At 38.9% G+C, this 15,887-nt stretch overlaps 1 protein-coding gene across 4 annotated transcripts in view; it reads left to right on the forward strand.

The window, feature by feature from the left end:
- Window positions 1-15,887, forward strand: part of STXBP5 (syntaxin binding protein 5) — a 338,787-nt gene that overhangs the window by 302,171 nt on the left and 20,729 nt on the right. The window contains exons 16-22 of one of the 4 annotated variants that reach the window (XM_075267641.1): window positions 719-891; window positions 1,345-1,470; window positions 4,218-4,369; window positions 8,256-8,339; window positions 10,287-10,352; window positions 15,174-15,233; window positions 15,333-15,380. In XM_075267641.1, the coding sequence (XP_075123742.1) occupies window positions 719-891; window positions 1,345-1,470; window positions 4,218-4,369; window positions 8,256-8,339; window positions 10,287-10,352; window positions 15,174-15,233; window positions 15,333-15,380 (709 nt within the window). The remainder of the gene's footprint in view (window positions 1-718; window positions 892-1,344; window positions 1,471-4,217; window positions 4,370-8,255; window positions 8,340-10,286; window positions 10,353-15,173; window positions 15,234-15,332; window positions 15,381-15,887) is intronic. The other 3 variants (XM_075267642.1, XM_075267643.1, XM_075267644.1) reach the window with 3 other exon arrangements.

Below are 15,887 nucleotides of genomic sequence, written 5' to 3' on the forward strand. Positions count from 1 at the left end.
CTTAGCTTGTGTAAGCCTTGTAGTCACACTCACTTTAATGCAAAGTTGTCTGAAAGCCCTCAGGAGATTAAAAAAAAATTAAAATATTTCCAGAATTTTTAAAAGTTTGCCCAGGGGTAGATAATGGTATAAAATAATTCAAATTCTACTACTTGCCTGTTTAGTTAAAACTGAATTATTAAATCTGTTCATGTGAAAAATCTGAAAACTCCGAAAACGAAAGGATCAAGGCCTAAAATGGGTCATTTACTGATCAAGATAAGAGAATGTATTACCGTACATTTATTTTTTATTTATTTATTTATTTGTTATAATTGAAATACTTACAGGTCTTTTTGGCAATTTGCTAGTTGTACTTTGGGCAGGCCTGTATGGATACCAAAAGCCAGGTAGCAATTTATAACTGTTTTTTATCGCCTGTCTCCTAAAAGAAAAAAAAAAGAGAAAAATTCTGAATGTTCCCCTTGCTGTACACATTCAACTAAAGGGGTCCTCTGAATTGATGCTTTAAACCATGGAGCACACCAGTGTCACTTATGTTACTTGTATTTTTGAACAATTTTTAATGGCGAACACTACAATACAATATGTAATGTTTTGGGTATTTTTTCTGCCAACACACCTAGTTCTAAAGTGAGTGCAGTTTTAATTTTTGTTAATTGACCTTTCATTGTGGTGTTTTTGTGTTTTCTTTTTCTATTTTGTGCTTTCTATTAAGATGCTGGAAGTAAGGTTGTTATACGAAATCAATGATCTAGAATCCCCAGACATTGAACAAGTGCCAACGCCCAGTGGAGGAGGCCCTAACCCCCAACCCATCGTTCTTCAGTCTCACCCATCTACAAGCAGCAGTTCATCTGATGGGATTCGGGACAATGTACCCTGTTTAAAGTAAGTGTTTTTTTCCAAGAGCCTGCAGGCCATTAACAGTAGATAAATAAGACATGATGGTTAAAGTGTAGCTCTAATTTTAAAATTACCAGTATATTTTCATTTCCATTTATCAGGTTGTATTAATTTTTACATAGAAGTCAGGGGGAGAAAGAGGCTGCTAGAATAGACCCGCTCTGCTACACTAAGCGAGAGCTCTTCTGACACTATGCAGTAGTAGCAGCCGTGGTGTTACCTTAATTTTTCTGAATTGTACAGTAGTAACTGTTAAGTCATGGTTGCAGCAGCTTGTGAATGACAATGCAAACACATTTATTTCTAATACCTGTCATGAAGTCAGCTCTACATAGCTGTACAACATTCATCAAAGTCGTAGTCATTGTGTAGTTCTAGCCTAATGGCTCCTGTTTATCGGCTTATTTTACCAATGGGATTCCTATTTTTGTTTTTCAGGGTCAAAGGCACTCCTTTAAAGCAATCTGCCGGCTATCAAGTAGAGCTGGTGATACAACTTGTATGGGTCAGTGGAGAACCTCCACAGCAAATAACCAGCCTAGCTGTCAATTCTGCATATGGCCTGTAAGTATATTTTCATGTTCTTTAAGTTGGAGAACATTCTATATTATGCTCGGCCTGCAGAATGTATTTGTGTGTTCAGTTTGATGCGCCATTGTCCAATCTTACTTGTCAAGGTTTATGGTTATTCGGTATTTATAAGACACACAATTAGAGATGAGTGAACACTATTCGAAAATGCCGTTTCAAATAGCACACACCCATAGGAATGAATGGACGCAGCCGGCACGCAGAGGGTTAAGTGGCCGGCTGCCGGCAAAGTCTGCGTGCCGGCCGCTTTCATTCATTCCTATGGGAGCATGCTATTCGAAATGGCAGTTTCGAATAGTGTTCACTCATCCTCTACACGCAATCCTTATAGGATTACTGAAGCATGCAAGCTTTTGCGAAAAGTGACAAGCTACAATAGTATAAACAAAAAAAAGTGTACAGTGAAAGTCAGTGCATTTTATTACATGACAATAGCAAAAAAAAAAAAAAAACACCTTTAAATAGTTCCACAACAAGTACATATTCAAGAATACATTCAGAGATACAATAAAAACAAGTTGCTCCATAAACTACCCTCCCCAAGTCAAGGTACAAGTAGCCACAACTATTTATTTAGTACTATGGCCTTAGGAGTTGTGCGAGGATTGGTGGCAAATATATGTACTTTTGCTTTAAGGAATTTAGGGCTCGTTCATACGTGGGGTGGGTTTTGACACCGAGAGAGATGCGGTGAGCCGCGTCACTCTCGGGTCAAAACCCGCCTGCCACAACCATTGCGGTCGCAGCTTTCCCCTCCGCAGCCGGCTCAAATGAATGAGCCGACATCGGAGGGTGCTGCCGCTAAGGAAAAAAGAAAGCTAGTGGTCCCCATAAACCACCATTGAAAGGGGCGGATTATGACGTGGATTGAACCATGAGGCACCTCTACCTTTTATATACAATTGCTTACAATCCGAACCTCTTATCTTTGCCTTTTCTGCTGTGGGGCTTTACAACTAAGGATGCTGGACTTTATACCCAATGACTGATTGAGCAGCTAGTTAAACCTCATGTGCGAGTATTTTCATGTTAAACAATATTTTGAACCACTTTAATTTTTAACCAAATTAATTTTGTATATATGTGTGTGTATATATATATATATATATATATATATATATATATATATATATATATATACACAATGTGTGTGTGTATATATATATGTATGTGTATATATATATATATATATATATATATATATATATATATATATATATATATAAAATGTATAATTTTTTTTTTTTGATAAAAATTTTATGCATGTTGCTACATTCAAATTATTTATTTATTGTCGCCATGTGACAGCTGTAGGCATTCACTGGACTCGGCAGTCACGTGTTCATGAATGATCGTGAATACTGAGGCCAGCTGGTCATATGTGTGCATAAACACCACATGACCACTGAGGAAACTGATTAACTATGTCATGAACGAATCACTACTTATGGTCTCACTCACTTGTAAACCTTGATATCTTGTTGCAGGAGTGATGTGCCCACAGAGCAGGCGTGCTAGCCTTTCAATAAACTTAATTTTCAATCTAAAGATGTTTCTAAGCAGTTTTCCAACATATGTTCATGAACCTGACTCTATTATAGGTAGCTTTATTATTACTGCTTAGTGTATGAAAGAGAGACGGCTTCATCAAGCCGACACCTCTGTCCACAGTAATTATTTCAGGTTATCAGTAAGCCGCTGTTGGTCAGAGTGAAGCGTTCTTGTAATTCATCTTAATGAGTGATGTGCGGAGCGGCTGAATGTGTCAGGAAGCAGAGCGGCCTTTTTAGGCACAGATTTAAATCACTTTTCCAGCAAATGGCTTCTTTACATCCCATCTGTCTTGTCACTTTCTAATGTGTCTGATTTGTTTACTGTATTGAAGGAATTACTGAACAGATTCTTGCAGTGTCAGAAAATAATCTTTAAACGCGCTGCTCAGTGAAACAAGCGATTCCCATTTGGTTTTCTTTTTTTACATTGTCTTGCCAAAGGACTTTACCCTTTTTGAACTTTATTTACAAGGGAGTCTGTTCATTAAAACTATCTAACTTCCAGCTATTAGAATGTGGGCTCTAAATGACTCCCTTGCAATCCCCTGAGATTGTGGCAAGGGCAAACCTGTATACATTGTTATTGTCAATATATAGAGCTGTAACTATTGCCAAAGAGGAGATGGTCACCTCAAAAGGCTGTATCCTTGGTTTTATTCCACCGAATAAGGTGGTTCTGGTAGCGAATGATATGTGCTGAATGTAAAGATCGCATTCCTAACTGTGTTTTTAAATAGTGACATCTGTTTTATTCTAGCCATGTAGAAGAACCACTTTTCTAGATGGAATAAAACTGGAGATAGAGCCATTTGATGTGGCCACCTCGCACCCCCCCACCCGCACCCCCGCCCCCTACATCTGTATAGCATTTGGCCAATCAATGCTGGTTCTGCATTGAACTTTTGCATTCGAATAGCGAGTGGTACTCGATCGAGTACGAGTATTTCGAATACCATAGTATTCGATCGAATACCTACTCGATCGAGTACTACTCGCTCATCTCTATTAGCTTTGCTTATAACAGTAGTCAAATTTGTAAGACCTAGGGGAAGATGTCTGCAGAACGCTGCTCTAGAACGTAGTAGCAAAAAGTGAAGTATATCTAACAATATAATGGAATAAAATTTTTGTTTTTTGCTTTCCTTTTTTTAATCTGTCAATTTCCAGAGTAGTATTTGGGAACTGTAATGGTATTGCAATGGTGGATTACATCCAGAAAACAGTCCTATTAAACCTTGGTACAATTGAACTATATGGCTCAAATGACCCATACCAGAGGCAACCACGTTCTCCACGCAAAACAAGGCAACCGTCAGGAGGTAAGCAGTTATGATTGCACATTTTGCGATCTTTGAGTTTATGGTCCTTAAGGTGAGAATATGACACATGCAAGATTTCTTTCATTCATCTTTTCTAATACAAAATACATATTTTACAATATTTAGTGTATGTGTAATTTATAATCATCTTGAGATTTTCATTTATTTTGACGATTCAAATGTATCCATAATCGCATTGATTTTTTTGATGCAAATGAAACGATCTGCCATTTTCAAGGATCTGGAATCCCTACCGACTTGATGAAACAAAGTACTGTTGACTCTTTGTCCTCCAATGTGCTGGTTGCTACTTAATTTTGCCTTCAACGTCTGATTTATGGGTGTATCAGAGTTCCAGCGTTGTGCTACTAACTGCATTTTCAATATCTCATTCCACCCACTCTCAATCCTGTCATACATCATCTACATGATCCCACCTAGCCATCTGTCTGACTAAACATTCAAAGTCTGCATTGCGTACATGTACATTCAGCACAAGAGCCAGTCATTAGTAACAATGCATACATTAGTGGTAGAGAGTGGTCAAGATGGGTCATGTGTTTAATGATTGATCTACAGCTTTCGAGGTGGAACCGGATCATGTGAGCGGTTTCAAAGGTGTTGAGTTACTTGTAAAATGTAAATGTACAAAGTGTCTCACAAAGTTGAACAATACTGCTTTTGGCTAAAAAAGTTAATCCTGGAAAATCACTATGAGGCCAAGGTCACACATTGCAAAAAAAGGTGTTATGTTTTTTTGTTTGTTTTTTTAATCCCAATCCTTTTAGTAGATTTAATTGAAATGGGAAGTACTTCTCCCTTTTCTCCAATCCACTCCTGGCTTTGGCTGAAAAAAAAAAAAAAACACAGCAAAAACTGCACACACAAAAAATCCGCATCGTGGGGCTTTAGACTTAGAGGACCTTTCATGTCCTCAGGCACATGCGGTTTTATACCACTAGAAAGCAGACAGTGCATTGTATGGTAAATGCTGACTGTATAGCATACGCCTGGTTCACATCTACAGTCGGCAAATCCTTTCAGAATTCTTCAAAAACTGATTTCAAACTGTCTGAGTTAAAACCTATTGATTTCGATGGGTTGTAAAAGTAACACAGTTCTGCGACTGAAAAGCTGTTCGATTATCTTCACCTAATTTCCATGTATTTTGGTGTGCTGAAAACAAAGAAAAGGATTTGCGACAAAATGCAGAATTGTCTCCAAATTTATCAAATTACACAGGTCTGCAAAAAAAAATTAAAAAATTTCAAGAGCAGTTTTGGTTATTCCACATAATCTTTGTTTTTTGGTGCGCTGAATCCAAAAATGTCATAGGACATCACGTTTCCTGACAATTTAGGTAACGACTGGAGATTAGCGAACAGTAAAATGTTCGAGGTTCGATACTCGTTTCGAGTAGCCCCTCAATATTCGACTACTCTAATCGAATATCGAACCCTATTATAGTGTATGGGGGGAAAATGCTCGTTTCAGGGGGTAGGCAACGTTCGATCAAATTATACTTACCAAGTCCACGAGTGAGGGTCGGGCTGGATCCTCCAAGCAGTCTTCTCCTTGCAGCTTCCCCGCGGCATCTTCCGGCTCTTCATTCACTCTGCCAGGCATCGGGCCTGGGCAGAGCCGACTGCGCATGCCCGCACTACAAGCGGACATGCGCAGTCGGCTCTGCCCAGGCCCGATGCCTGGCAGAGTGAATGAAGAGCTGGAAGACGCCATGGGGAAGCTGCACGGAGGTAGGAGAAGAACCAACATTGATTGGCCGACTGTATAGCATTCGGCCAATCAATGCTGGTTCTGCCTCGAACTTTTACATTCGAACAGCAAGTGGTACTCGATCGAGTACGAGTATTTCGAATACCGTAGTATTCGATCGAATACCTACTTGATCAAGTACTACTCGCTCATCTCTAGTAACGACTTAAACCTGGAAACGGAGATCGGGCGCTGGTGTGAACCCAGCATAACTGTTAAATAAAGCAATACTTCAAAATAAGTGGAAATAGACTTATAAAATTAATGTTTTTTTGCATGACCTGTGTCATCCACATGTATCAGTTTGTGCCGTTTCCGTCTAGTTTCAGCTTTTTGTGCGGAGAGAAAAGTAGAACTTGAAGGACTTTATCTCCATACTAAAAATGAGGATTCCAAACGGACAGCAAGTAATCCGTGTTTTGTTTTTTTTTTTTGTTTTTTTTTTCCACATTGAGGTCTATGGAAAAGGTTTACAAACTGATAGTATTCAGTTTGTGTTCATTTTGCAATCAGTTTTTCCCTCTGCGCATGCTCAGAATGAAGAAGGGGGAAGGAAAAAAGAACTGGTCAAAACTGGTCACAAATGGTCAATTTTTTTTGAACTGAGGCCTGTTTCACATCAGTGTTCGAGTTTCCGTTTGGGGAGTCCGCTTTTTAATGGTTTAATTCAAGCGGTTACCTAAGAAACCACACGGAGGTCCTTGTGGTTTCCACACGAAACATGCAGAGAGAAAAGTGCGGATTTACATAAGATACTAAACAGCCTACATTTCCCAAAAAGAAACACCTGTTTACTAACTAGACAAGAGTCTGGCTCATATGTACTGAAGCCGGGATGTATTTCTCTGGCTTTTACTAATGAACTGCACCAGAGGTACAGGAGCCAGGTGAGTATAAATGTAGTTTGTTTCTTTAGTTCTGTCGTGGGCATGGATGTCTTTTCATAAGGACCTGTGAGTGGTTTAGTGTCCCAAATTGCTATGAAAGGTTCAGCATTCAGTGTCCATGTGGCAAGTGTGGTGAATATTTCCTCAAGCTTCAATATCACTTTAATGTCTTCTATAAGATGATATACAGTATACATTGACAAAAAAAAAAATTAATAATGCACCCAGAATTCAATGAAACTTTGTGTGACTGTATTGATGATACATGTAACTGATGACATTATTATAGAGAGAGGATAAGTTTTATTGAGGGAAAACTGTACAATTGAGAGGAGGCTCTAGTACCCCATTGGGTCCCCTTTAGCCTGAGATGAGAGGCGGTTATACATGGAGGCATAACAATGCCATATAGCATCCTGGGGTATATTTGTCTACAGATGTTGCAGCTGGACCTGTAGAACCTGCACACACGTAAGCTGGTGAAGCTGGTGTCCTAAATGGTTCCACAAATGGTTCTGGCAACCAGGCTGGTAAAAGAATTCTTGATAAGCCCTTACTGTGTGGGGGCAAGCATTATCCTGCTGTAAAATGCCATTTTGAAGCCCTCCCATAAGAGGAAACAAATGTGGCTGCTGGATGACCTGCACATATTACTGAGCTGTTAGTGTCTCTCATATCACTACTAGGGTTAGAGCGAGGCTATTGCCTTCCCCAAACATATTTAGCTGTCACCACTGTATTACAGCGCACATTACAGTGACAAACATCAAATCTTTATGTATAGCATATTTGTAGATTTGGAGAAAAACTTGGGAAGGACTTAAAATATGAAGGCTTATGCGAATGGTCCTTCATATCCCGGAGAGCACATTGCTCCTCAAGTAAGATGGGTGATGTCATAAAAGTAGTAGGATCAACTCACTGCATGGGGTGAGCCAGGCAGGAGGAGGTAGGGATCTGAGTGGTAGTAATTCCCCTTTTCTATCAGGGTGCCTTTTTTTGTTTGTCACTGTATGTCTAGATAAGTTGCCTGTTCTATGCCAAAAAGTGCGTTGTTCCTCCCATTCATCATTTTAATTTCTCATTGTTTTCTTTTCTCCCTTGTTCTTGCATTCTGTTTCTATAAAGATGACATTTATGTTTTGAAGTTTATTTTATTTCATGTATTTCATGTTCCTTGTATTGTTTTGGTGTCTGTCTCTTCCTTTTCTCATCGCTTCACTAAGGTATGCTGACTGTGGCTTCTTGCATGTGCGGCCTTTCTAGCTTATATTCTGAGTCTGTGAAAAAGCTGCGCTCCTCTAACATAAGTAAGTCTACTCATGACATTCAAGTATGAAATGTATTCTCTTGTGTAAACTGCCATTGTTTCATAGTAAATGACACCGTGCATGTAAAGTCTTATTCATAATAGTATGGTGGACTTCAAAACTGAAATGTCACTAAGTGAATCGTATGAGATGTTTGACTTTTGGGTGAAAATTGTTGTTTCCCTAAAGAAACTAATGAATCCCATCCACACATTGCAGATAAATATATGCAGCAGAAATCTGTTGTGGTTTTGGAAATCGTAGCATGCCAGTTATACCTACGGAAACGCCAGCCGCTTCCCTATAGGTATAATGGAAGCAGAAAATCAGCAGAGAAAAACCTCATCGGACTTTCCGTGAAAAGTCCTGTAGGAAAATCTGTGATGCGTTGATGTCTACGTAGGGCTTTAGCCCAATAGTACCTGCAAATTGGAAGGAATTCTGGCTAATCTCATCCACCCATTACTGAAAAATATCCGCAGCAAACATGCTGCAATTTCAAAAACCATTGCATTTGTTATGTCCATTATACCATTTTGTGTCGAAATATTTGCATCTTCAAGAAGTCCATGTTGAAGATGCCCCAAAAGAATTAGCCATCCAGCACCCACTGAACGAAGTCCTTGATTAATTTTGCCTGACGTTTTGCCAAGCCATCCAGATTCGCTCTTTGTATCCATTGGGTTAACCCTTCCTGTTTATCTTGCAGGTCCTCCTATTTGGAGGTGATCTTCAATACATATTTTTGCTAATTTAACTAATAAAAGTGTTTGTTTTTTCCTTGAGTTGTTCAGCTATACATATTTGCTAATTTTACATATGTACAAGTTATCTTGCCATTATATTTTTTAATGTAAAAATGCTTGTGTTTCATCTTGAGCCTTATTTAATATATGCCTACCATAACACTTACCTTGGGTGACCATTTGGGAATTCCATTCTCTTTTCCAATTTCAAACAGAAACCTGGTGGGCCCCTTTAGTCTGTGGGGTCTGCGGGTAACTGCTTTTAAAGCAGATCTAGTGTACTATCACTAGTGTGAACCTAAAGTAACATGCAATTTTGAGGAACATTGCAGAAAAAGATATCAAATTGTTTAAACACTGTAATCTGGCCTTCTCTTATGGTAGTGCTGAAGGACTGCACATGTACTTAAGAGGCCCTACAACACCACTTGCCATGGGTATTCTGGCTGAGAGCCATACTGTATATGTAGCTTTTGATCTAATGGTTAAGAAAAACATTTGTATTTTTTAAATATATGTGAAAATTCAAGGCAACCATTCAGTACCCCAAAGCTCAGTTCTTTATATAATTTAATAGGTGTCGCTCCACTGATTCTGGCACAGTTGGAATTTTCTCTCTAACCCCCGCCATTCCTCAGCAATCAGTGCTCTTAGTTTTGGTGCCTAGTATGCTATTTATACTCTGGACTGTTAGGTGAGGGGTGTCAGGCAGGAGCATGCAAGGGGTGGGATTCTGAGCTCTATATTAACCAGCTCTGATTGGAGTGTTGAATCATGGCCCCTGCCTGACACTGCCCACCCGACAGTACAGATCCTAAGTAGTCCTTACAGGCGACGACATTTCCAATCAGAATTGGGATACCAGATCAGGCACGCATCCATTAACCATACTGTGCTTACATGTAGAATACCATGACCTTCACAAAAACTGGCTCACGTTTCATTAACAGAAATAGCTAGCATTGATGGATTATAACATATGCAGAATGAGGTTAGACTGTGGTCCGCATGATAAACATGTTTAACTCTTTATGCTCTTCAAACTACCATACCGGTTGGTAGTACACATCACAATAGTGATTAAAATAGAGCGTATTACATTTAAATGTCTTCGAGAATGAAATATTTCTAAATGACTTCAATTGATTGCAGTTCATTCTTATGATAATTTGTAATAGTTATGTAATGTTTTTTGTTTTAGCTGGTCTTTGTGACATTAATGAGAGTACCACAGCCTCAGAAGATCGTTGCAAATCCCCCACCTCAGGTAAGCATGGCTTTGTGAGCTTGGTCTAATTTGCATGTCTGTCTAATTTCTAATCTAACAGTACTACTTCTTCTGGCTGTATATTGTGTACTGCTGGACATGAAATAATCGCATGTTTAATAATCGAGGGAGATTGATTTCTTTATTAGTGGTAGAAGTAGAAACATTTACTAAAAGCAGAATATGCATTTTATTTGCTTTACTCTTTGTAGAAAATTAGTGGTTAAACATTAGAAACGAGAAAAATGAAGAACTCTACCTTGGTTTGTAAGGTGGGTTTGGCAACAAAAATGTGTGACTTTAATGCAGTTTCTTTCAGTGGTCCGGAGATTCATGGTCATTCATCAAAGTGTGTCTCTGATTGGTTTTATTTGATATATATGATAAATAATATATATTTTAAAAACTGGGCAGTTTGCACCAACAATGTTGAATATTTTGTTGAATGTACAGTACTTGGTGCTTTAGAAGATTTCATGATGTGTATAAGAAAAGGTGGGGCCTTGATGAAAGTGGGCACAGTCTAAGTTGTGGCTCTGTGTAGACCTGCTAAAATTTTGGCACGTTTTTTGGACTTAAAAGGAGTCTTTCAACTAAAAAAATCTTTATCAAACTAATGACAATACCTCTTAGACCTGTTTTTACACTTTACAAAGATGTCTGTCTTATTCTACCTAGCAGCTCCATTTTCATAAAAATCTGAGTTTCATTCTTAAGTAAATTAGCTAAAAAGAGACTGTCTTCTGCTAGGGCTTCACTCTCTGGGCAGCTCCACCACCCATTGGTAGCGTGACTTCTCCCGCTTCGTCACTCTTTGTCTACAGTTAGGGTTATTTATTAGAGGAGAGTGAACCCGTGACAGGAGAAGAAACGCTGAAGCCCTTTTCAGGTATTTTGGATACAAATTACTGACTTTCATGAAATTGGTGCTCCAATGTAGAATTAAGTTAGACTAGGCAGACTAATAATGTGACATCGAGCATCAGTTTGGCACATTTTTAAGAATAAAAATACTCAAAAACTGTGTCTAAAGGAAGGCCTCTTACTATTTATTATATAGCGTGTAAAAGTTAAACAATGTATTTCATAATAAAAGAGAATTTCTAAATTAAATGTAAAATAAAAAATTCAAAATGCAAATAAAATGAACATTCGTGTGTGAATTGATATTGAGTTAAAGGGGTTCTCCCATCTCAGCCTTTCAGCCAGGCTGCGTGTAGTGTCTGCTTCTCACTTCCTGTATTTCTCTCCCTCCTGCTGAACGGGAGACAGAACACTTCTACAGGTCAGATAATATGTAGATTCTTGTACAGAACAAACAGTGTTATCTGTGTGTTCACATAGAGAGATAATAGACTTGGATTTATCAGATAACTGCAATTATCTGAACGGATTGCCCTGCAGGCAAGAGCAGTGAGTAAGTGACGTCACTTGTCCTATGGGTCTGTGGTTATAGCAACGCAGCGTAAACCAATGGGGAGGAATAAAGTCACATACCAGGCAAACAAAGCAGAATTTCTAAAGCACTATATTTAGAAAAAGGCTTCAATTTACATAAGCTAGTACTGGTATAGGTAGGATCCTTGAGATGGGACAACCCCTTTAAGTTTCAATCCACAACCCTTCAAAATATCCCAACATTCCTGTATGAAATTACATACCATCCCAAAAAAAATGACTAATAGTTACATAGTAGACTCTGCATGATTTTTCTCTCTGACCTGGATTCTACTATGGTAGGTATTAGGTATTTATAAGGAAGGTATGGAATTACATACATGAATGTTGAGATATTTTGAGGTTTTGTGGGTTGAAGCATAAGGCCGTATCAATTCCCACTTTAACTCATAATTTTGGAACAATACTATAGTCTATTTTTATTTTTTTATCTGTTTACATTTTGTTTTTGTTTTTTTAAATCCTTTTGTTAAATACACATTTCTTTTGTTTGGCATTTCATAAGTAATAAGAGTTCCAAAGAGAGAGAGTTTTTGAGTATTGTTTTAATATTGGGACTGGTATAGATTTGTGTAATGTGATCGTTTTCTGGCATAAGTTATAGTAAATCTGATGGACCAGTGTGCCTTGGTTCCTGCTCGCTCCAAATAATTTCTTAAAAAATGTCAAGTGGACAGTAGAAACAAGGAAGCGGCACATCTTTAGCACTACTTGTGACCATGCACCAAAGTTTGACCAACCAAGGTCCTCACTATTTCAGCTTTAAAGGAGTTGACCAGGATTTGGAGCAACTTCAGGAATGGTAAAGTTGGATCTAAAAGAAAAATAAGCCTACTTCTTGTACTCCATTGCTGGTCCCACTCCTGTTTCCCTAACATGTTGGGACTTAGAGCACTGGAAGCCGTGTGGGCGCTAAGACCATTCTGTGATCTAAGGTTCTCTGGGATAGGTTAGTTTGTCTTGTCAATAGCTTCTCAGATTTTTTGGGTAAATAGTTTTCGGTGAGTACAAGAAACTTTGTAGTCCAAGAAACTTTGTGATCAGAGGAAATTGCTTCTATCACCTGTTATCAGCTTGCAGGATCTGGATTTCCGTGCTTTGCGCCAAAGCCGTGTCTCATTTTTGGTTTGAATGTCTTTTACAGGAAAGGACAGAAACTTCTCTGCGAGTTACTGATGGGCAGAAATGCTATTGTCACCACTTTCATGAAGATATTGGCAGTTCAACCTCCTGGACTGTATCCATAGGGTTTCTTAGTATATTTAGGATACTATAGAGCAGGGGTAGGCAACCTTTTTTGTTCGGCGTGCCTATTTGAATTGAAAAATCAAAGATGGAGGTACTCTGATTGCTGGTCAAAAATTGTAAGGCTCACGAGCCCTATACTAAAGGCTGAGGCCCCACATTGCAGAAATGCAGCTTTTTTGTTGTTGCAGATTTTGCTGTGTTCTTCTGAACAAATGCCAGGGGTGGATTGAGCAGAAGGGAGACATAAGAAGGTTCCTAGATATTTTCCTCCATTCTTTTTGTAGCCATTCTTGGCTTTGGCTCAAAAAATTGCTGCAAAATCTGCAACAAATATACTGCGTTTCCACAACATGGGGCCTCAGCCTTAGAGGAGCAGCAGAAAACCAGCAACATACTGTCCCGCACTGTAATTGATATGGGGCAGTATGTCGCTAGGAGGCAGGGACTGCTAGTATCAGATGACTGCACTGCCAGGAGTCCCACTCTCAGCTTGACATTCGAGCCAGTAAATCTGACTGACATACAGGGTTTCACATGTGACTTATACATGAAAAATGAATTGACAGGGCTGCAAATGCAGACACATATAGGACAGGTATAGGACACATGTAGGACCTGCTCCATAATTTGCAGCTCTTCAATTTTGTCCCAGACACACGTCTGCAAAAACAACGGCTGTGTGTACAGGACCATTAAAATATATTAGTCCACAATATTATCCACAATTGTGAATAAAAAGTCTGGTCATGTGCATTACAATTTAGTAACTTCATGTGCCTCATATTAATAGCACTTAACCCCATCATGTCCCTCACATTAACCCCCTGTGTGCTTCACATAAGAGTTACTGATATGTGAGAGAAATGGAGGTTATAATTAGGTATCTTCATCATTGAGGTCCTTTATTATTACCTCCATATGTCGCACATATTAGTAACCCTTATATGGGGCACACAGGGGTTATTGTGAGGGACATGATGGGGTTAACTGCTATTAATATGAGGCACATGGAGTTACTGAAACTAAATTAATAACCCCAAATGCCTGACATTAATGGGCATAGTAACCCCAGCATCTGCCTGGTATTTTCTTTTTTTTACTTTGCTTGGATCTTTCTCTGCTCCTTCTCTTGTATGCAGGATACACGGCAGAAGCCATCACTACAGGCAGGGTCCTGAAGCTTCGCCCCCTGAGATCACTTCTCTCCTCTCATTGGTGGGCAGAGGGCAGCTAGAGAAGGGGCAGTGTCCTGAGAGAACTAAAGGGACGCTCCCCTGCTGCAAGTCCTGTCTGCCATGCCAGGGAGATATTCCACGCGTGCTGGGGGTTGCCGACCCCTGCTATAGAGGGAAAAATAATTTTAGAAAAAATTTAAAAAATCAAGATGGTATCTGATCAGGAGGCTGAAGTGCAGGGAAATGGGTACAATAAGCATAAAGTGTAGTATGATACACAATAAGTATGGAGTAACATATAGACTACATTGTTCCATTCAGTGGTATCCAGTAGAAAATGCTTACATTATAATGTTCTTTACTATGGGTGTATATATTAACATGATCCTTATCGACTCCGTTTAACAGAACCTTACTATCTTAGAATACTACACAACAAATTGCTCTCTGACTTTAGGTTCATGAGGGAAAGCTCTATAATACTATATAGTGAGAAGAAAATTGGTTTTGGCACAGGAGCATTTTTCGTTAGCAGAAACCTTTTTGAGATAACTTCAGCGAGATAATTATATTTGTCTAACTTTCTCTACATCAGAAAGCCGCAGACGTGACCTATTTCATATCGTGGTCTATGATGATAGCTAGGTCATATTTTGGATTTAGCTTGGAATGGCTTGCTTTTTCGCTCTCTAAAGTATGTGTTGTACATATAGCAAAGCTGTATACCTATATAACTTGCTTACTTGTTTGTATGTTAACACAATTCACAGCTTTTTCTTATTCTGTGTGCCATTTAGGAGTGTACTTGACATTATGCCTCCAACGTGATAATGAACAGCAATTACTAACCTTGCTTTACCGTAACCACAATGGCACTGTTTTATGTCCAGCTTGATTCCGTGCTGTATGTGTGCAATAAATTTTGTCTTCACTTATATAGGTTGTGGCTCTCCCACATCCTCTGATGATGAACAGGCAATGAAATTATTTATAGCAAAGGGTACAGTATATATGTTGTTCATAATTACCCAGCTTTATTCAGTTTTTTCGCCGTCTTGATATTAGACACTGACATGTTGTATTGACGTGTTGTTTGCAGTGAAGAGCAAGGGCAGAAAGTTTTCCAGGGCGGTAGCCACTGATATAGGTAGGACGGACACAATTCTCCTATCATCCTGTTGTTGTGTCTTGCACTATAAGAAACTAACCACGAGGGGACGGGTAAACAATCTCTCCTTTGATTGCAACACAATAATCACTTTTCTGCTTCTGTTTCGGGGGTTTTGGGGAGTCAATTAACAAAAAAAAAATCACGGATGGGAAAATTAATTTTTTCAGGGTTAACACTTTCTTGGTTAATTGAGTTTGGGGTTATCTGAAAAGTAGCAAGGTTCAACAAATACAACATACTTGACAACCAACACATAGCTTCAACTTTTATCCATGGTAAATCTCAATCGCAAATAAGTTCATTGTCAAAAAACTCAGATTTCTTCAAATGAACATTGACACGATTAGTTGTATTTCTGTTGAACCATGCTATCTGACCAGGTACAAGGTGAGTGGACCTAAGCGCTTAGCTCAGGTGCTGGCTTTATTCATGTGTTCGAGTGCGAGGGGTTTTCTGCTATCTGTATTCACGGGAGGAGGAAGC

This window comes from Leptodactylus fuscus, chromosome 3 (assembly GCF_031893055.1).
Source record: "Leptodactylus fuscus isolate aLepFus1 chromosome 3, aLepFus1.hap2, whole genome shotgun sequence".
NCBI lineage: Eukaryota > Metazoa > Chordata > Amphibia > Anura > Leptodactylidae > Leptodactylus > Leptodactylus fuscus.